This window comes from Ziziphus jujuba, chromosome 2, assembly GCF_031755915.1.
Source record: "Ziziphus jujuba cultivar Dongzao chromosome 2, ASM3175591v1".
NCBI classification, from domain to species: Eukaryota; Viridiplantae; Streptophyta; class Magnoliopsida; order Rosales; family Rhamnaceae; genus Ziziphus; species Ziziphus jujuba.
In genome coordinates this window covers 14413507-14435581 of record NC_083380.1, presented here as the reverse complement: position 1 = coordinate 14435581, position 22075 = coordinate 14413507, and the positions used below count along the sequence as shown (strand labels likewise).

Below are 22075 nucleotides of genomic sequence, written 5' to 3'. Positions count from 1 at the left end.
TATTAAAAATCTAATATAAAAATATAGATATTTTTGAAATAATCATTTAAATTATCAAAATGGTGTAAATATTTAATTGATAATCCATCATCGATAATGATATATGATATATAGTGTATATATATATATATCTATATTATTTTTTTTTGAATAGGCGTATAACGGAGAACGAGTAGCATTTTTTTATTCACATAAAATATTCATATAAAAGAAAGAGCCACTTCCATCATATCGCAATAATTAAACAAATAACAACCGTGGAATTTCTACAGATACCTATAAATAAGGAGATAATTTTTTTATTTGTTTATTTTTTTCATTGCACAGATGTACCAACTAGCATTTGATTGGGTAGACACCGCCAATCAAACCATATTTACATTGATAATGCATACGTTTCCTTTGAGAAGATATAGCACAATAGCAAGGCCAGTGTTATCATATACTGTACGTATGGTTTAACTTTTAAATAGAGAATCACTGTAGATAGTAAGAGAGAGAAGGGATAAAGAGAAATCTTTGTGAAGAAAAAATATTAAATTTCAATAACCGAAGGCATTTTTGTCGACCAAAGCAAAAGGTGACTATTTGTGTAAAACATTATTAATTATTATTATTATTACTATTTTGTTTCGTGAAGAATTACCTTTAAAGCAAAAGAAACGAACATGAGTTCCGGGCGAAGAAAAAAAAAATTAGTAATAATAACAACTAAAGGGTTTTCCAAAGATATTTACGAAGTATATTCCAATTATATATATAATTTAACGTCACTTTAATGACAGCTTTTTGGGAAAACAATGATAGCACTTTAAACAAATGTTTTTTCAAAAATTATCATTTAATAAAATATGGATGTCCACATTAGAAAATTCTCATATATATATATATATATATATTTAAGCAACCAAACTCAATCCCAACATGATTTATTTTTTTTAAAATAAGATTTTATTATATCAATAAATCTTTATTTTACAACTTCTAAATCTTAAATTTTAACTTTTAATATGATATAATGATTAATAAAAAAAAATATAATATCAAAACTATCAAATAGTCCAAATTTGAGTTTGACTCTATATCTAAACATTGTGTCAACTATCTCCAAAAACATTATTTAGAAGTGCAATCTCATTAGGTTTTGGTGCTCTCACAAACACATGTGGAGTTTATTTATGTATTACTGTTGACGAAGCTTGATATATATAATAAACTCATATCCTAGCAGATTAAACTTTTCAAATTAATGATAATTTAACATGGTATGTCTACAAATGAGAGGGAATGTTAACAAAGCCTGATATATTTAATAAACCAGCATTCTAACATAATGCTATCAAAGCTTATATATAATAAATGCATATCCTAACAATTTAAGTTTTAAATTTGAGATAAATGGTAATTAAACAGTTACATGAACATACTGGAAGATAGTTTTAGGAGTTATATCAACCTTCAAGACAAAGTTTTATCGTAAGAGAAAGATACCTTAATTTATTTGTGTCACACCCATTCAACATGAAATGAGATGCTCTTAATAAGCATATGAGATGCACTTAATTTTATATCTTTCACCGAATTTATCTCCACCGTCTTTTTTCCATATAGAATCATAGTAATTTTGTGTGTCCCTCTAATAAAACCACAATTGCACCAATCCAAATAATAGAATGACAAAGCAGCAAGAAAGTATTTTATAACTAGCTGATTGCTTGGTCCATTGCTCTGCATTTAAGGAGGGAAAAGAAGTTGTTTACTTTTCCTGACTTAAAAATGGAAAAATTCTCATCAAATTTCTTCCGATAGCAGCCAAATAGCACATCCAAGATCTTTTCACCAAAATGCTGCTTGATTATCTCTTCCATGATGTCTGTCAAATGAGATGCAACAACTTGGCTGTTAATTTTATACTTACCAGAGTTACTTGGTACAAGAACATGCAGGTCTTCCATTCGCTCTATGCTAAAACAACCATTCCTTTCAACAGCAGCTTCTAGTTCTTGGGGAGACAAGTGATAAGTTGGTATATTGAAAGAGTCTACTTCTTCCTCACTAACCATTCCCTAGAAATATGAAGAAAAAATGGTAGCAGTGAAGGTTTGTTTAGCAATCAAAACAAAATAACCCTAAACTTAAATTATTCTTGAAACTAAGATGCAATATCAAATATCCAATGACTTTGTCTGTGTGGCAGGAATAGGTTATCCATAAAGCTACTATTTTTTCAAATGATAATGATTCTAAATTTGAATCCTTATATAGCCTCAATATCCAAAAAAAAAAAAAATATCCAGTTTCATATACACAAGGTAAGAAATCCTGTATTATTACATAGTTTTTGCATATATACTAATTACTAATCAATATTTTCTCACCATCCTTGCCAAGTCCATGAGGCAAGATCCAAGAAGCTCCAAATTCATACTTGATCCATTTTGAGAGTGATGAGTTCCATTGGGAATTCTAGGAAGAATGAGTGCCATCAATCCTCCGCAAACAATCTCTTGTGCCCTGGCCAGTAGATATTGCTCTATATCCTTATCAAACCGAGCTTTATAAGCCCAAACTACATCATCTCCGAAACTCGAGTAATGAATCCGGCCTTTATTCCATGCAAGAGAATTCTTGTTCATCACCTCCTTTGGCACTCCAGAAAGCCAGTGGATGGCATAAGAAGAATGAAAAAAGTGAAGAGAATCCTTGGGAAACAAGCGACCGTGGAAAGATCTCGGAAAACCTACTGTATAATATCACCTGTCGTTAAGGAGGGATGCGAAAAGCAGGTTGAAATCATTTGAGGTATGATTGCTAAAATGAAACTTGAAAATCTGGGATTTGGGAATTCAATCCTTTGTTAAATAAATAAATAATTTGTGGACTTAGCATAATCAATTACTCGGTTTCAGGGCCCATTTAAGCCATTAATGGGACTGGCTTTTTTTTTAATTATTTTGTAGTAGGGCCCTTGGTTGTACACTCTCTGTAATACTCCGGTTGGCCCATTAGACTGAAGGACCAACTCTCTTTATAAGCCCAATAACTTATCCATATTTTTCTATTATTATTACATTATTAAATTATTGTTATTTTGATGTGCGTTAAAACTAATAAATAAGTTTGACTTGCAGAGACTATAAAAGGTCTAGGGCAAGGAAACATATACAGACTGTATTTTTAGGGTTTTCAGAGATCAATTTGAGAGTGGTTTAAGAGTATTGTTTCTATAGATGCTAATTTACTTTGCAAGATTAAAGATTTAATTTATCAATGGCCACGTTTAAAGTTTAATAATATATGTATATTTAATGGAATCTATTATGTATATTTAGATCCATAAATTCTAACAATTGGTATCATAGCATGGTTAATATACATACTAAATTCTTTTACAATTTTTTGTTATATTGACTGGATTGCCATTGTGAATATTGATTTGTTATTATATATATATATATGTATTCGGCCATTGATGATCAGTATATTGATATGTAATTATATTAAACAGTACAAAGCTGTTTGAGCATCGGATAATTACCATTAGGCCATTGATTATTTGTGTGTTCTAAATATATATACGTAGCCTTACATTAATTTTTCTTTTCTTTTCTTTTCTTGATTTGTATACATGTGTGAATTATGAAATTTAAGATTATGTATTTGGTGAACATATATACATGTCTGGTTACTATTTTGGATTAACAAAAAAAAAAAAAAAATTGTTTCTTGACAAATCTTGATCTGGGATTGTGTTTACTGCGTTGAATGGTATATTTTTTTTTTTTGGGAGCCCTAATTATGAATTGAAACACTTAATTTTTCCTAATATTAATTAAAGAAAAAAAAAACCTGAAGTTTGGAGGCCGAATTTCATTATGATTGGGAGTTAAAATTTATGGGTCTTTGGGCCAAATTGATAGATGAGTAATATTGCCCACACTGCAAGGATTATATTGGTACCAAAATTGAAGAAAACAACAACCAGAAAAGCCAATTACAGGCGGGTTGCATGACCTGTTACCCAGCAAAACGGGTCAAACGGCGACCCGGTTGGATAGGGAAGAAGATTCACATGATTTTTCATGTGAAATTGGTTTGTGCCATTTGCTGACATCATCACGCTGATGTTAGCAACTGTTGTGTTGATGTCATCGTGTTGATGTCACCAGCCGAAATATTTTTTAAAAAAAAAATTTCTTCTTTTCTAATTCATCTTTTATATGGCTTTATTACTTGTTTATTTAATTTATTGTTGATTAATTATTTATTTTGTCTATTGTTCGATTTCGTTCTTATAAAACAAAAACAAAAAAAATTATTATTTATTATTTGTTTATAGGAGTTATTAGTTCATTTGTTTATTTGTTTAATTATTTTATTCCAAATTTTTTGAATTAAATTTAAATATATATGTTCAGAATTTGATTGTGTTAGCTTTCCCTAAAGAAGTTTTATACCTAGTTGGTATAGTAGTGTCAGATTTTAAGTACTTATCTGTCATGAGATTTATTTTGCCTGCATTATGTGTACCTATGTAATGTGTGTTGGCATAGTATATGAGATGTTTGATATTTTCCTATTCAATGAAATTGCTAATATGTTGATTTTCTTCCACTTATTAACCAGGGTCTATATGGGTAATTAGGCTACCCTACCGGTGGTTTTAGTTGTTTTGTATGATGCCTAGAATGGTAGTGGAAGTTGATTGAATGCCATGATTCAATGCATTTGATTGTGGTAATTTGGTTGACTGTCTCTGACCTATGAAAGGTTATCTTTAGTGCTACAAAGACCCTAGCGATATTGATATTTTATGTTTTGTGTTGATGGGCTGAAAATAGTTATTATTTTATATATATTAAATGCTTTATTGTGTTTACTATTTTCACAGTTAGTAGCACCCCGAATGTTCTGCCTATGACTGCCATGATGAAATTAGATGAGACAAATTATCAGAAATTGAAAAAGACATTGGTTATGAATTTGACCTTTATGAAATTGGATTTGGCTTTGGAGATAGATCCACCAGAGATACCAACTAATGAAAGTAGTGCAGCAGTTAGGAAACTTTAAAAGGATTGGAGGCATTCTAATAAGTACTGCATGATGATGATGGAGAATCATTTGGATGAATCAATTTATGCAAGTATTCCAACGGTGGAAACTGCAAAGGAACTTCTTGAGGAGATAGGAAAAAAAATTATCAAGTTTGATATGAATCAGAAACATCATTAGCTGCTAAGTAAAATGGAATTAAAAGAGCAAGGGACCATATTATGTTACTTCTTATTATAATAAGTTAAGGAACTTTAAGATGGACATTGGAAAAGAATTCATGATCTATTCTATAATGAAAAGTCTTCCATCTCAGTTTGATAATATAAGGTCTAGTTTGAATATTAAGAAAGAAGGTTGTAACTTAGAGGAATTGACTGCTAGTCTTGTCAAGGAGGAGGATGATATTAAGCTAAGCAGATTGAGATCCATTGCTATGGTATCATATCAGATAGATAAGTCCAAGAAGTTTTTCCAAAAGAAAGGACAAAGATTCAAGCCTAGACAAAGATTTAAGCCTGGACAAAGATTTAAGCCCAATAGGAAGAAGTTTTTTGGTATAAAGCCAAAAGGACCTAGGGATGGAGCTCATCACATAGAAGAAAGGAAAGCCTACATCAATGGAAGGTTGGCTATTGCAATAAAGTTGGATACAAGAAGATAGATTGTTGGCTTTTAAAGGGAAACCAAGAAAAGAAAGGTAATATTTTAATAATTGAGACCAATATTATTGATGTGCCTATGAATACTTGGTGGCTTGATACTAGAGCAACAATTCATGTTACTAATTCATTGTAGGGGATGATAAGGCAAAGGGAGCCAACCAATCTTAAGCAGCATGTTTATATGGGAGATAGCTCAAGAGTGAAGGTGGATATCATGGGAACAATCAAGTTGAAGCTTGCCACTGGATATGTTTTAGAATTACAAGAAGTTTCCAAATATACCTTCAATAAGAATAAACTTATTATTTATTTCTCTTTTGGATAGTCAAGATTTTAGTTTTTTATTTGGTAATAACAAAGTTGCGATGTATAAGGATGATAAAGTTGTTGATTTTGAAACTTTATGTGGCAATTTAGATAGACTTGATTTTTTTAATAATAGTTTGAATTATTCTGTTAATTATATTGTTACTTCTAAACGTCCAAGAGTTAATTATAATTTCTCAATGTTATGGCATAAGCATTTGGGACATATTTCTAGGTACAGAATGGAAATGTTAGTGAAGGATGGAATACTTTCTAATCTTGATTTTTCCGACCTGTCAATTTATGTTGAATGTGTGAAAGGGAAGCTAACTTTCAAGGATAGAAAAGATAAGATAACAAGGTGTGGAGATGTTTTGGAATTAATCTATACTGATATATATGGACCTTTCACACCAATTGCTTTGGGTGGTTATAGGTATTTTATTACCTTCATTGATGATTTTTCTCGTAATAAATATGTTGAGCTTATTTGTGAGAAGTCGGATTCTTTAGTTGCTTTTAAGGAGTTTAAGGTAAAGATGGAGTTTCAAAAGAATAAGAAGATAAAGGTTGTGAGGTCTGATAGAGGTAGTGAGTTTTATGGCAGATATGATAAAACTGGAAAAAGCCTAGGGCCTTTTGCAATATATTTACTTGAGTGTGGCATTGATGCGCAATATACAATACCTGGTACTCTTCAGCATAATGGCATAGCTGAGAGGAGGAATCGCATTTTGTCGGATATGGTGCGATTTATGTTGGCAAATTATAGTTTACCAGATTACTTGTGGGGAGAGGCTTTAAGGATGACAGCTTATATTTTGAATTAAGTTCCAAGTAAATCCGTTCCTAAGAGTCCTTTTGAGTTGTGATCAGGAAGAAAGCCTAATTTGCACCATTTTTGAGTATGGGGTTGCAAAGCTAAAGTAAGGATTTATAATCCCCAAATTGAGAAGTTGGATCCTAAAACTATAAGTGGATATTTTGTTGGCTATTGTATAGGATTTAGGGGTTCAAGATTCTCTTGTCCATCTCACACCACCAAAATTGTGGAATCAGATAGGGCTGTTTATTTTGAAGATGATTTTGGGATTGATTGAGTTACCAGATGGTAGCAAGCTTATAGGTTGCAAATGGGTCTTTAAGACTAAAAGAGCCTCTCATGGTCAAGGGGAGAAGTATAAGACTAAACTTGTAGCCAAAGGGTTTAGCCAAAAGGAATAAGTTGATTACACAGAGGATTCTTTTAGAATTATTATGGCAAATTTTGGTGCATTATTACCTGGAGTTGCATTAAATGGATGTCAGAACTGCTTTTCTGAATGGTAATTTATATGAGGATGTATATATGGTTCAACCAGTTGGCTTCTAGTAAACAGGGAATGGTAATTTGGATTGTAAGCTTAAGAAGTCAATTTATGATCTTAAGCAGGCTTTGATGCAATGGTATCTCAAGTTTGATGAGGTTGTCACCAAAAATGGTTTTAAGGAGAATGTTGTTGATAGGTGCATATATATGAAGGTCAATAGGAGTAGTTTTATATTTCTGGTGTTGTATGTTGATGACATACTTTTGGCTACCAATGACACTGACTTATTGGCTGAGACAGAGTAGATGTTGTGCAACCATTTTGACATGAAAGAACTTGGTGAGGTTTCTTTTGTTTTGGACATCAAGATTGTTCAAGATATGACTAATTATGTGTTGTAGTTGTCTCAGAGAGCCTATATATATAGAATCCTTAAGAGATTTTATATGCATAATTATTCTCCTGGAAGTGTACCAATCACGAAAGGTGAAAGGTTTTCTAAAAATCAGTATCTCAAGAATGATAAAGAGAGGATGGTGATGAGAAATGTTTGCTATTCTTCAGCAGTGGGTAGTTTGATGTATGCTCAAGTTTGTACACGGCCTGATATAGCTTTTGTTGTGGATGTGCTTGGTAGATTTATGAGCAATCCTGGTCCTATTCATTACCAAGAAGTTAAAAATGTTTTTAGGTATCTTCAGGGTACTAAAGATCGTATGTTGACATATTGATGTCCCAACTCCCTTGATGTAGTTGGTTATAGTGAAGCAGATTATAAAGGCTATGTGGATGATAAGAAATCTACCATTGGATATATATTTATCATGGTAGGAGGTGCTGTGTTTTCGCGGAGTACCAAGTAGTCAGTGGTAGCATCGTCTTCTATAGAGGCAGAGTATATGGTGTGTTATGAGGCTACTCGTCATGCAATTTGGCTTCGGAAATTTATTCATGATTTAGGAGTGATGACTCCATTGAGAGGCCTGTTATGATGTATTGTGACAATACTGCAGCATTGTCTTTCTTCAATAATTTAAAAGGTACCCCTGGTGCAAGGTACATTGATGTAAAATACTTTATGGTAAAGGAGAAAGTTGAAGAAGGCCTCATTACTATAGTTCACACGCCTACTTACAGTATAGTGGCAGATCCACTGAACAAGGCCTTACTAGTAGAGCATATTTGAGAAGCATGTGTCCCGTATGGGATTGTTAGATAGTTAAGACTGCTGTGGGTCAGTGGAAATATATTATATATTCTGTAGTCATATCCATGTTGAGTATTATTTATTTCTTTGAGTACTTTGATACATTGATGTATGTGGATCATTATTTATTTATGAGATGATTTATTACACATATTATTACTACTTATATTCACAGGCTTGTTGAGACTTTTAGTCTATGTATATGTGTATGTTAATCCACCGATGCCATGGTGAGTCCCTACTATCTAGTTTGAGTATATTGTTGGATCATATTGATACACAATGTGCTCGGATGAAATGGGATAGTGTGTTGGGGGATTGCACATGGTTAGGTAAATCTTTACTACCTAGACTGAGTTTATAGCATACAAAGTGCTCCGTTGAAATAGTATCATGTTTTGGAAGATTTACTGAGAGAATCTCTACTATCTAGTCTAGTATATTGTTGTGCCATGTCAGCATGTTATATATTTGGATGAAATGGTATTATAGAGCATGAGATTCTATAGTAAGTGAGTATGGATTATATATGATGATAATTATGCAGTTCAAATGTGAGAATGTTAAATAAATAAATAATTTGTATACTTAGTATAATCAATTACTCACTTACATGGTCCATTTATTCTATTAATGGAACTGGCTTATTTTATTATTTTATAGTAGGGTCTTTGATCGTATACTCTTTGTAATACTTCGGTTGGCCTATTGGGCTGGAGGACCAACTCTTTTTATAAGCCCAATGACTTACCCATATTTTTCTATTATTATTATATTACGAAATTATTATTATTTTGGTGTGCGTTAAAATTAATGGATGAGTCTGACTTGCAGACACTATAGAAGATCTAGGGCAAGCAAACATATACAGACTCTATCTTTAGGGTTTTCAGAGATCAGTTAGACAGTGATTTGAGAGTAGTGTGTCCATAGACGCTACTTTCTGTTGTTTTCTATTTTGCAGAATTAAAGATTTAATTTATCAATGGATGTGTTTGGAGGTTAGTAATTTATGATTAATGGAATTTATTATGGAAGAAAGTAAGACTTCTTTGTCAAGCTTCTCTGCAATTGCTGCCTTTATCAATTCTTTGGCAAAATTGGTAGCTTTTCTCTGCAGAAACATATCAAGTTTTCCTAATTCAGTACACAATTAATAGTTTACCCAAACAACAAGCTTTTCTACCAGTATTTCTATCATAGTTAATACCTAGTACAACATGTAGATAAAATATACTCATAATTATAATCGTACTTTAGAAATTTGAAAGTATGATTTTATGGGATAATTAAGTCTGGACACCAAATTTGACACAACATACATAGAACCCATCATCTGCACCTTCATTTTTGTTTTTAAAGCAATTCAAAAGCTAAAAAATGATGTCAAAGTAGTTTTCTACCAGGAGGGCATCACTTGAGAATTTGTATAATGTATATATACATTATATATATAAGAGGTAAAATATAAACATGATGTGTAGAGTTCTTGGCATAACTGTAGTGGCCATCTGATGCGAATCCATCCGAGACAGCTCGACCAACAACCCGCTGGGGTGCTGACCCATTACAAATGAAGGTGGGGCCGATCACTAGGGCCCAAGCCAAGAAGTTCAAGGACAATCTTACTGTATTCATACAAGGAATAAGTCATAGTCAAGAGGGGTTGGCCATATCTAAAGAACAAAGGCCTGTTTTACTCATACAAGCAATAGAAGCCAAAACGGGGTCGGGTGACGTTTTTGGTAACAATAAAGAGGCCGGGTTGTATGAATTGGAACCCCATCTTTATGGGTTTAATTTATATGGAGGATGAGTCATAGAAACCAGCCAAAGCAGCTTCAAAGCCGACCAACAAGGAGGTTTGCGCACAAGGAGAAGGAAAGGCTGGATTTGCTGTATTCTTCGCGGGCTTTACTGTATTTTACTGTATTAGCCTTTTCTCTTACTTCCAAGCAAGGGCAACGTGAGGAACTTCACAATAAGCTTATTTGGAATCCTACAAAGCATATTGAAGCTGATTTGGAGCTCACTTGGGTCAAAGAATTGGTCAAAGTCAATGTAGTCAAAAAGCTAGTATTTTAGTTTCCTAATTTTATTCTACTTTTTGTTTAGGAAACTACCATTATTTTTAGTTTCTATTTATTTATTTTCTGAACAAATAAGATTAGGAAAGTTATTATTTTATTATTTTCTTTGTAAATTAATTAATTCCTAATTCAAAATAAAGGAATTAATTAATCCAAATTAGATTAGGAAAAGGAAAGTTTCGGCCAAGGTAGAATTCTTCATTGAGTGGCCGGTTTTTCCTAGGGTTTTTAGGGTTTATTTTTCATTAATAAGATAACTTTAAAACTTTGATTTGATTAAAAAAATACTTGTGAGATTAATTATCTCTTTGTTCTTTGAGAACACCTAAAACACCATTAGAGAATTGGTTGTTTTAGCTTGACTTATCAATAGGTTTTCCATCCCCTATTGTGGCGTCTACATTATACCAAGGTTTCTAACCACAGGTTGGTTAGGGGTTGAGGTCCATTCCATTAGAACTTGAACTTAATTAAAGATCCGGGCTAATATAATACGGGTTTAGGAGCAGGTCGTCCTAGGTTCGTATCATTTGGTATCAGAGCTAAATTTTGTTCAGGTTTGATCTATCTTTATTTGCTTTATTTATTTTTGTGTTATTCTGCAATTTTAGCATTAGGTTAAGGTTGCATCCATCCTATACACGTTCAGCATCTTAAAAAGAAAAAAAAAAAAAAAAAAAGTTTGCGGCATCATTTAAGAAAAAAAAAAAAAAAAACTGCACATTGTGTTTATTTGGAGGTCACGGTTTGGTGTTTGTTTTGGAGTTGGAATTACAGTTTTGGTAATTATTTTTGCTACTGCAGTTGTTTGAGTTCTGTGAGTGAAAAAAAAAAAAAAAAAGAAGAGGTAAAGTCGAATAAAAAAAAAAAAAATTCAGTTTGTTGGAGTTTGATTTGTTTGCTGGAAATTTGTTGGAGCTGCTGGTTTTTGATTATTTATTCAATATTTGAGTTGCTGGGAAATTATTCTTGCTGCTGGATATTTGGATTTTGGGTGTTTGAATTTTTGGATTAAAATTAGTTAAAGGAATTGATACAAAACTTGAATTACAAGAACAACAACCAACACTTTTCTATATTTTTGTTCTCTTTGATTCTTGTTCGTATTTGAATTTCTTTTTTCTGGAATTTTATTCTTGAGCTCATAAACTATTACCATCTGGTGCAGTTTTCAAAAATTCCAACGTTTTCCCATTATTTTGTGTTTTCTTGTCTAGAAAGCCGAAAAATTAGGATTTGTTGGATTCTTTCGGTATTGCCCACTTTTTGCTACTGTCTTGTTGATAAGTTTAATTGAAACATACTAGTGATCTAATTGCTGTTTTGTGGGTGTTTTAATTAGAACTTTGAGATAATTCATTGAGTGAAAAAAGGCAAGATTGTGTGAGCTTAAAAGAGGGTAAAAGCCGAAACTAGTGTGCAAACACGAGTGTTGAGACCTTGTTTGAGTGAAACACGTGAGGGAGTGAATATTGTGAGGATTTATTTTATTTTTGTAGTATTTTACTAACATGGCAGAGTCTAGAATAAGAAGAGGGGATCCACCCTTGAGGATCAATGAGGAAGAGTCCGTAGCATTTCATGGCGATGACCGAGCTACCGGAAGTGGAGACCAAGTGGACTTGAGAACTATTTTGGAATCAATACAGCGGATGAGTGCTCAATTTGAGCATGTAAATCAAAGAGTGGGAAGATTAGAAGCCTCACAAGGAAGGCTGAATACAAGAAATAGGCAAGAATTCCATGGAGGACGAGGCCGAGGACGAGGAGGTCGCGAGAGGCCGAAAGACTATTTTTTCTTATTTTGTTTTTTATTTATTTATTTTAAAATAAAACTCTAATATTTTAAATATTATAGCAATCAAATAAATAAATAATATTTATAATTTCTATTCACAAATTCCTACATATTCTAGTTTCGGTGCATGAATAATCTGTCAAAATTTTCATATATAAATTATTCCATGGTCAATAATATTGCTTGCACAATCCACAATAAATGAAGAAAGCGACACATTTTTGGTAGCTTGAAGGTTAAGATTGTGGAGCCGGCAAAGATGCCAAGAAGCATTTCGTTGTTTGGTTTTGTTTTTATGTTTTCCTAGTTGATTTAATTGATGGTTGTTTTATGGATTAAAATAGTTGGTTTGATTGAGTTAGAGAGAGAGAAAGAGAGAGAGAGAGAGAGAGAGATACAAAAAGTTGACTCCAGCAAATAACAAGGTCCACTGGTTCCGGTAGAGGTGAGGAAAGAAAGAGATTTAGAAGATAGGGAACTTAAGACGGAAATAAGAGAGAACAACTTAAAGGAGAAAGAGGGACTGACATGTGAGATTTTATTTTGTCTTTTCTCGACCATCAAACTTGATTTAAAAGAGAAAAAATCAAACGATCAGACAATTTAAAAAATTGAGAAAACTCCAACTATCTAGGTAAAAGTATTTTCATTGCTAGTCATGAATTATAACTTATTAATGAATTACAACCTATTAGTATAGAAATTGATATTATTTAAATTTAGAAAGCATAAATTTATAAATAATTTAAAATTCTTTTATAATAATAATATAGTGAAGACTATTTATGGTTATTTATTTATTACACATATTTATTAAATTTTTTTTCTTTTTGAAATAAAAAATTAACTTTTTAAGTAAAATTTTATTTTTAAGGAAACTTTACAAATTCTAAGTAGACTCTTTAAAAATAAAGAGTTACCTGGACAATATCTATGTTTATCTTAATATATGGTTTGACAGAGTGTCAAGACAAACTCATTGGAAAAAGTTTTTTGAGTGCTTGTTTATTTTTCTTATGTGGTAAAAAATTAATAATAGACAGAGACATTGAAGATGCTTTAAGACCTTTATCGAGTTAATATGGCATTAAAAAAAATAAAAGCGTATTAATAGGCCAATTACTTGTAAAAAAATCTATTAGACAATGTAAGTTATAAATTCAACCTCTTCTCTCTCATCTCTCATCAATTTACAATCTCTTTTCTCTCTTCTCTCCACTTATCTCACCTTCTGACATACCAACTCAAACAATTTAAAATTCTAAATAGAACTTATTGGAGAAAAATTTAAATAGATTTTGTCGATTGAAAAACATTATGCCAACTAAGCTCTATACCTTCCAAACTCATTATCACATAAACTTCAATGAACAAAACCATTAAAGGTGCTCTAAAATCATTGGGATTACACTTTCATATCTAGATTGAAATGTCCAACTAGATAAAAAATCCCCCCCTCCCCCAAACATGTAACACGAAAAAAAAAAAGTCATTATTTTTATTTTTTTTTTAATGTATATAGGTGAAATTTTATTTTATAAAAAAATACGTAATTTAACAAATGTAAATTCCAAAATACCCTTTGATTGTATCAAATAAAATTAACTTAGTTGTAAGATATTTACATCTATGCTTAGAAAATTATAAATTTTAAATTTTAAAATAAAAAAATTACTGTAAATGATAATATATATATATATAGAGTCATTTTATGGTCAGGACTGACCGAACGAAAAAGGTGCGGTCCAAAAATGTGGGAAATTGCTCAGCTATCGGATTACAATGAGTCTCGCAAACGGCTCAGGTTAAATTTTGTCACACATGAGAAATAATTGCAGGAAATTTTACATTCCTTTAACATTCCCGCTATTCATTTCCTGCCTCGCGCACACCATATTTTCACACAGATCTGGCCATTTAAAATTTCCCACCAATCATCATAAATTTTTCACCAAACAGTGTAGCTGGGAGGCACGACTTGACCGTTTCAAAAATCCGTTGACCATTTCAAAAATCCATAATCCTTCCGAATCGGCCACCGTTTCGAACGTCGCACGGCCATCGACGGTACCATACTTGGGGTTAAAGGTTAGTATTTCATTTCCTGTATCGTAATCATTAAGTATAATCCGTTATATTTAAAGATAAATATTTTAAATTATAACAATGTATATTAATGAATTTCTTTTTGTTTCTGATTTAGGAAAAAAAAAAGCGGGAAAGAAACACGGATAGAGGAGAAGAGGAAGCTCCAATTGCGGGAAGCCAAGGTTTCACTCGTTTTATACATGTTTATCTATTAATTTTGATTGCTTCCATCCCTTCCCTGTGAGCTTCATTTTTGTAAAATCTATGCTTCCATCCCTTCCCTGTGGCATTAATGATTAATAGAATGTTATATAAATTATAAGTAGTCAGTAAGTGTGATTTGTAAATGGATTGAAATGTATTATATGGAAATTAATAATGATCATATGTTGATTTTATTATCTCAGATGGCAACTTGAATGATTTATAGTATGAAGCAAATAATCATCATGCTGGCGATGTAGAAATATCCCTGCTGTCATGCTCTAATGACGTTGATGATATTTACATTCTCCAAGTGTCGGAAAACTTAAAACCAACGGTTGGACAAGAGTTTATATCGATAGATGAGGGACTTGAGTTTTACATTAAGTATTCAAAAGAGGCGGGATTTAGTGTTCGTAGTAATTCTAGTAATAGACGTAAAGGTACCAATAAAGTTATAAGGAAAGAATTCGTTTGTTATAAAGAAGGAGAATCTTCTACAAAAGGCAGTAAGAAAAAAATGTGTCGGGGGATAACAAGAGATAATTGTAAGGCAAAATTAGCCGTGGTTATGTCCAAAATGGGGAAATATGTCATTAGTGTATTTGTTGAAGAGCACGGTCATCCATTATCAAGCCCTAAAAAAGTACATTTATTGAGGTCACATCGTAATGTGTTTGAAGCCAAAAAATCACTAACACAATAGTTTTCAGCAACAAACGTGCCAACTCACGATTAAATAAGTATTCTTGAATTTGAAGCTGGGGGTATAGAGAATATTGGGTGTACGAAAAAGGATATTTATAACTACGAAGCTAAGTTGCATAATGAAATGTGGGGAAAAGATGCAGAACTATTGAAGAAATATTTCCTAACAGAGCAAGAAAAGGATCCATCATTTATGTTTGAAATAGATGCAGATGATGAATGTCAATTGAAGCGTTGTTTTTGGTCTGATTTGGTTTGTAGAAGGGCTTGTGGATGTTTTGGTGATGTAGTGGTATTTGATACAACACTAATCAGTATGGTATGATATTTGCACCTTTAATTGGGCTTAATAATCATGGTCAAATAGTGATATTTGCATGTGCATTCTTAAGCGATGAAAAAACTGAATCTTTTGTTTGGTTATTTGAGTTATTAAAGAAGAGCATGCCTGCAAACACCCCAAAGATGATTATCACTGATCAAGATCCTGCAATGACAAAGGCTGTAGCTCAAAGTTTACCGAATACATTCCATAGGTATTGTAGTTGGCATATACTTGAGAAGTTTTCTATATATTTAAATACAATCACTTACAGAGATTTTTACAATGATTTCAAACACTGCATTTGGGAATCAGAACGTCCGGAAGAGTTTGAAAGAAAATGGGCTTCTATCATCAAAAAGGAAAACCTACATGACAATGAATGGTTAAAGTCAATATTTGAACTACGTTCAAGATGGGTGCCGGCATATGTTAATCATGTATTCTCAGCTGGAATGTCAAGTAGCCAACGTGTAGAAAGCTCTCATGCATTTTTCAAGAGGATAATTTCGAAGAAAAATTTATTGATGGATTTTATACTTCGATTTAATAGGGCACTTGCACATCAACATCACGAAGACTTAAATGCTGATCATGTTGATATTAATGAGAAGCCTGTTTTGAAACAGCCATTGGAAATGGAGAAGCAAATGGCTGAGATATACACACGCAAGATTTTTTATACGTTTCAAGATGAGTTGTGGCATAGCTTAGTAACAGTGCCACAAATTGTTAGTGAAAATGATACAAATAAAATGTATACGGTCCAAAATTGTCCAAATGGAGGTGTTCCAAGGTTTCAGGAAATTCCTTATGATAAAGTTTTGGACTATGCATCATGTAGCTGTAAAAAGTTTAAGAGTGAAGGGATTCCATGTAGACATATTTTGGCATTTTTGCGACTCTTTGGTGATATTCCTGTACCGAATCAATATATAATGAAAAGGTGGACTAGAGTTGCAAAATCTCAAATAATATACGATAAGGAAGGTTAAGAGATAACTGGAAAAGGTTGTTCAATTTTAACGTGGTGAAGCAAACTGTTCAAACTTTTCTCAGAACTTGTTGATAGCATCATGTCAAATGAAGAGGCAGCTGTAATTGTGAATGATGCTCTGCAAAGTTTGGTTGATCAGTTTAAATCCATAGGTGGTAGCACAAAGAGTGGAGGCATTTCTGAAAAAGGTGGTAATGTTAATGACACAACTCTGGAAGACCCATCTCAGGTGAGGGCAAAGGCATGTGGAAGAAGATTAAAAGGGGAGAAAGAGAAGGCAACAAATGCTGCTAAGTATAGAGGTCGACGTTGCAATGGATGTGGAAAAATTGACCAAGCGCACGACAAAAGAAGCTATCCTATCCTTAACAAATGGTAAGACAAAAAAACTGTATTATTTATTAGTTTTATGCAATTGGAACAATCACATCATGTACAAACTATTATGGTTTCTATATAGGTCCTCACAACAAGAGAATATATGTCAACAAGAATCGGAATTTGAATCTGATGCTGACCAGTTTTATTTCTATAGGTATAAAACTAGGTTATAACTGTTGTATGCCTATTAAATATCTTGTCCTTGATGCCTATTTGAAAGTAGTCCTTATAGTCTTCCACATTTTGTTATGCAGGGCCTCATTAGAAGCTTAAAGGATGACCCTTGCTTGTGGACTACCAGGCCTGCAAAACTGACGCAGCAATAATTGTTTCCTTAGTTTGGTGCCGTTGTCTGAGCCTCCAAATACAAAGTATTATAACATTTTTTTAGATATCGAAGAGGACTATGCCGACACTATTGCCTTGTAAACGCGTCGGCTTTGTACCCCAAATATATTTTAGACAAAATAATTTCATGTAAAATTTTTTTTATTTCTTCTTTCCACTCAACATTATAATTTATTTTCATGCTTGTAAGTTTTTGCACCGATTTTGGATAAAATATTTACTAAGGAATTTAAACAAACTTTGCAAAATCTTGTAAAAAATAAAGCAAGAACAAAAAGAAATATTATTTTTGTTAATGGACCAACACCGACGATGCGTTGACTATTCATTGTTGTCTTATCAGTCCACCTCAATGTTCCTTTAAAGACCACTCATCAGCTTAGGGGCACAAATATAGTATAATAATTTGACTATCTTGCCTTTGTAATTTCGTTCCATGCATTTAAATTTCTCAACTGATTTTGGTCAAAATAAGTACACATAAATTTAATCAAAACTTTAAATCTCATTTAAAAAATGGGAAAATTATAAAATAATTCAAATGGTTTAATGTGGGACAATGCCAACGTGAATGTAACACTTGACCCTCGGTTTATAGAAATGCCAACGCTACACTAACCAAGTACATGTTGTTTTAGTTCCCTATTTGACGTATGGTTGTTTTCGCTTATTTCCCCTCACCATTGTAATTTTGTTTGATGGTGGTAAGTTGTTGCACCGATTTTGGACAAAATAGTTACCTAGGAATTGAGATAAACTTTGCAAAATCATGTAAAGAATAAAGCTAGAACAAAAAAGATATGTCATGTTCATTAGGGGACACACCCCGATGCTAAGTTGACATATCATCGTCATTGGCTTACATCCACAAAACTAGGATGATTTATTGACCGTATTGCCTTCGTAATTTTGTTTAATTCTTGTAAGTTTTTGCACAAATTTTGGCCAAAATAATTACTGAGGACTTAAAACAAACTTTGCAAATCATGTAAAGAATCAAGCTAGAACAAAAAGATGTGTTACGTTTATTAGGGTACCAATGCCGACGCTACGTTGATACACAATCGTCGTCTTAGTAAGATACATCGACGCTATGTCAACAATCATTCGTCATCTTACATAGACAAAATTAGGATAATTTATTGACCGTATTGCCTTTGTAATTTGGTTTGATTCCTGTAAGTTGCACTGATTTTGGTCAAAATAATTACTGAGGAATTCAAACAAACTTTGTAAACCATGTAAAGAATCAGGTTAGAACAAAAAGATGTGTTACGTTTATTAGGGTACCAACGTCGATGCTATGTTGACACACCATAGTTGTCTTATGAATAAATGTTGACGCTGTGTCAACGACCATTCGTCGGCTTACGTCCACAAAGTTAGGATAATTTATTGACCATATTGCCTTCCTAATTTCGTTTGATTCCTGTAAGTTGTTGCACCGATTTTGGTCAAAATAATTACTGAGGAATTCAAACAAACTTTTCAAATCATGTAAAGAATCAGGCTAGACAAAAAAGACGTGTTACATTTATTAGGGTAGCAACGCCGATGCTACATTGATACACCATCGTCGTCTTATGAGGAAATGCCGACGCTATGTCAACGACAATACGTCGACTTACGTCCATAAAAGTAGGATAATTTATTAATCATACTGCCTTCCTAATTTCGTTTGATTCCTGTAAGTTGTTAAACCGATTTTGGTCAAAATAATTACTGAGGAATTAAAACAAACTTCGCAAATCATGTAAAGAATCAAGCTACAACAAATTTATTAGGGTGCCAATGCTGACACTACATTGATACACCATCGTTGTCTTATGAAGAAATGTCGACCCTGTGTCAACGATCATTTGTCGGCTTACATCCAAAGAATTAGGATAATTTACTAACCATATTGCCTTCGTAATTTCATTTGATTCTTGTAAGTTTTTGCATTGATTTTGGCCAAAATAATTACTGAGGACTTAAAACAAACTTTGCAAATCATGTAAAGAATCAAGCTACAATAAAAAGATATGTTACGTTTATTAAGGTACCAATGCGGACGCTAGGTGGATACACCAGCATCGTCTTAGGAGGAAAGACCGACGATATGTCAATGACCATTTGTCGGCTTATGTCCGTAAAACTAGGATAATTTATTGACCTTATTGCCTTTGTAATTTTGTTTGATGGTGATAAGGTTTTGCACAGATTATCAGTAAAAATAGTTATTGTATTGCATTTGTCAGTTCCAATGATCGTGTAAAAATTTATAAATAGTTTAGAAAGTTTTATTACAAAGAATTTAACACAACATATCCACAATTTGTAACAAATTTAAAACCATATTTATTTATTTATTCAATGGTAATTAGAACATGAACCAAAGGCGACGTGGTGGACATGTTGTTGCGTCGGCTTTGGTTATATTTTCATTTTGGGATTGACACCAATGAAGTGATTAAAAAAGTTGAGAATCCTCCTCTCGATGCATCGATTTTGAGAAGGACAAGCTCATCATGATTCTCCGAATAGCTTTCACAATCGAGGATTTCGAAAGGGTTAAAGGGATTTTGGTGGGTAGAGGCACGGATATGAAGCCAGAAATAAAGACAATGGAGGAAGATTTCTCTGTTACAGAAAGAAAGAAAGGGATTTTTAGATTAGATTCAATAGGAGATGTAGTTGAAAAGTGCGAATGCCCGTATTATTATTTGGTACATGTTCATATGAGCAGTTTCTTTACTCTCTCATTCGTGCTTTTCAACTCCATCTCCTATTGAACCTTATCTAAAAATCCATTTCCTTGTGTAATAGACAAATCTTCCTGCATTGTCTCTATTTCTGGCTTCATCCTCGCGCCTCTACCCACTAGCATCCCTTCGACCCTTTCAAAATACTCGGCTGTGAAAGCTGATCCGAGAATCATGATGAGCTTGCCCTTCTCATAACCAATGCGTCGAGAGGAGGATTCTCAACTTTCTTAATCACTTCATCAGTGTCCATTCCAAAATGAAAATATAGCCAAAGCCAATATAATAAAAATAAAAAAAGAAAACAAAACAGCAGTAGGATTATTCTGAATGTAACAATGAACAATTCATATGAACTTTAATATAGGTTGTATCATTATAAATAGTAGTTGACACAGTGAAGTAGTAGACACAGTAAAAGAGAAGATTGTGGATCGAAAAACGCGAATAATAATAGTACTAACCAGTGTCCTCGATTTGCTCAGAAACCCAATTTGGTCAGATACAATTTGATATGTTGCGTAAACATTTAGGGTTTTCTGACAAACATTTATTACTTAGATTTATTGATTTATATGGATATGTTTGGTTTATGGAATAAACATAGGAATAGAATTTCTATTCCATAGATTTTGTTTTTCCTATGTTTGGTAAGTTTTTGAATTTGGTAATAGCTATTCCATAGGAATAGATAAGCCTCCATTTAAAGGAATAGCAATTTCTTATTAAAACCTTAGAATCCCTATTCCTATGTTTTAATTTGGATAAACTTTAAAATATTCTTATCATATTTAAATTTAAATTGATTATCATGTACTAAAAATATATAAATAAATATAAAATTTAATTATTAATAAATTTTTATCATATTTGAATTTTTTGGAAAAAGTCAATATTTATAAAGCCTAAATCTTAATTTTAAGTCAATATTTTTACTAAACATATAAATAGGAATTATCAATCATTTTTCCATTTTCTATTCCTATGAATAACTATTCCTATTTTTAAAAGAATATGTATTCTGTATACCAAACATAGCCTTATCACTTTTCCAAAATTGGCAATAGCGAATCTCTTCGCTTAGTGGGTCAACAAGAGAGAAAAAATTAATTACATAGTCAAACGTCTACGAGTCAATTTGATAAACATTGACGTTAAGGTGTGCAACAGAAATTTGGACGCCACACTACCAACGCTTCAATTCCTTGGTCGATTGATTCCAGTATTAGTTTTACCATTAATTTGAGTAGTTGACACAGCAAGTGTAAATATTTTTGCTCGAAAAATATCGCCTACTTAATTATTCAAATGTAAATAATTAAAGAAACCCTAGGATGGAAAACGTGTCCACTCCATCAATATTAATGATACTTACTATTCTTCGCCAATCGATCTCCCCAAAAGTTCAAAGAACTTGTCCCATCCATACGCACGCGGCTTGTAACATAACTGTTAAACTGTCAATTTTTCAGAAACCTTACCCGTTCGACAATTATGTACAGTAATTGACACAGTTTTCGAAAACATCACTTGACAGAGAAAATAACAAAATAATCATAGCAAATACAAACAGAAAAATAAAAAAAAGCAAAACCAACGCGGTTGACATGTTATAGCATCGGCTTATGCCACATTACTTTTTATTTTCCTTGTTATATTTAATGATTTGAAAACCAACGTGATGTCAAGTACATATTTCTAATGATTTTAGAATACATAATTACAAATTATTTTAAACACATTTTAAAAAATCATATAGAAAAAAGAATATTTGAAAAACAATTCGAACAATAATCTTCCCTATTGTAATTTCCATTGATCTCGTAAATATTTTTAATATTCTTTTTTCTTT

General features: G+C 32.4%; 2 protein-coding genes across 2 annotated transcripts; one reads left to right on the top strand and one right to left on the bottom strand.

Annotated features, from left to right (window-relative positions):
* Nucleotides 1–1703: 1703 nt before the first annotated feature.
* LOC107418623 (loganic acid O-methyltransferase-like) lies at nt 1704–2636 on the bottom strand. The gene is made up of 2 exons (XM_016027326.3): nt 2379–2636; nt 1704–2066 (listed from the first exon to the last, which is right to left on the bottom strand). The coding sequence occupies exons 1-2, from the start codon at nt 2634–2636 to the stop codon at nt 1704–1706; spliced, it is 621 nt and encodes a 206-aa protein (XP_015882812.3).
* A 12919-nt stretch (nt 2637–15555) lies between these two features.
* LOC107425554 (protein FAR-RED IMPAIRED RESPONSE 1-like) lies at nt 15556–17129 on the top strand. Its single transcript, XM_060814985.1, has 3 exons — nt 15556–15750; nt 15870–16743; nt 16813–17129. Exons 1-3 carry the CDS (start codon nt 15556–15558, stop codon nt 17127–17129), a joined length of 1386 nt encoding a protein of 461 aa, XP_060670968.1.
* The last annotated feature ends 4946 nt before the right edge of the window (nt 17130–22075 follow it).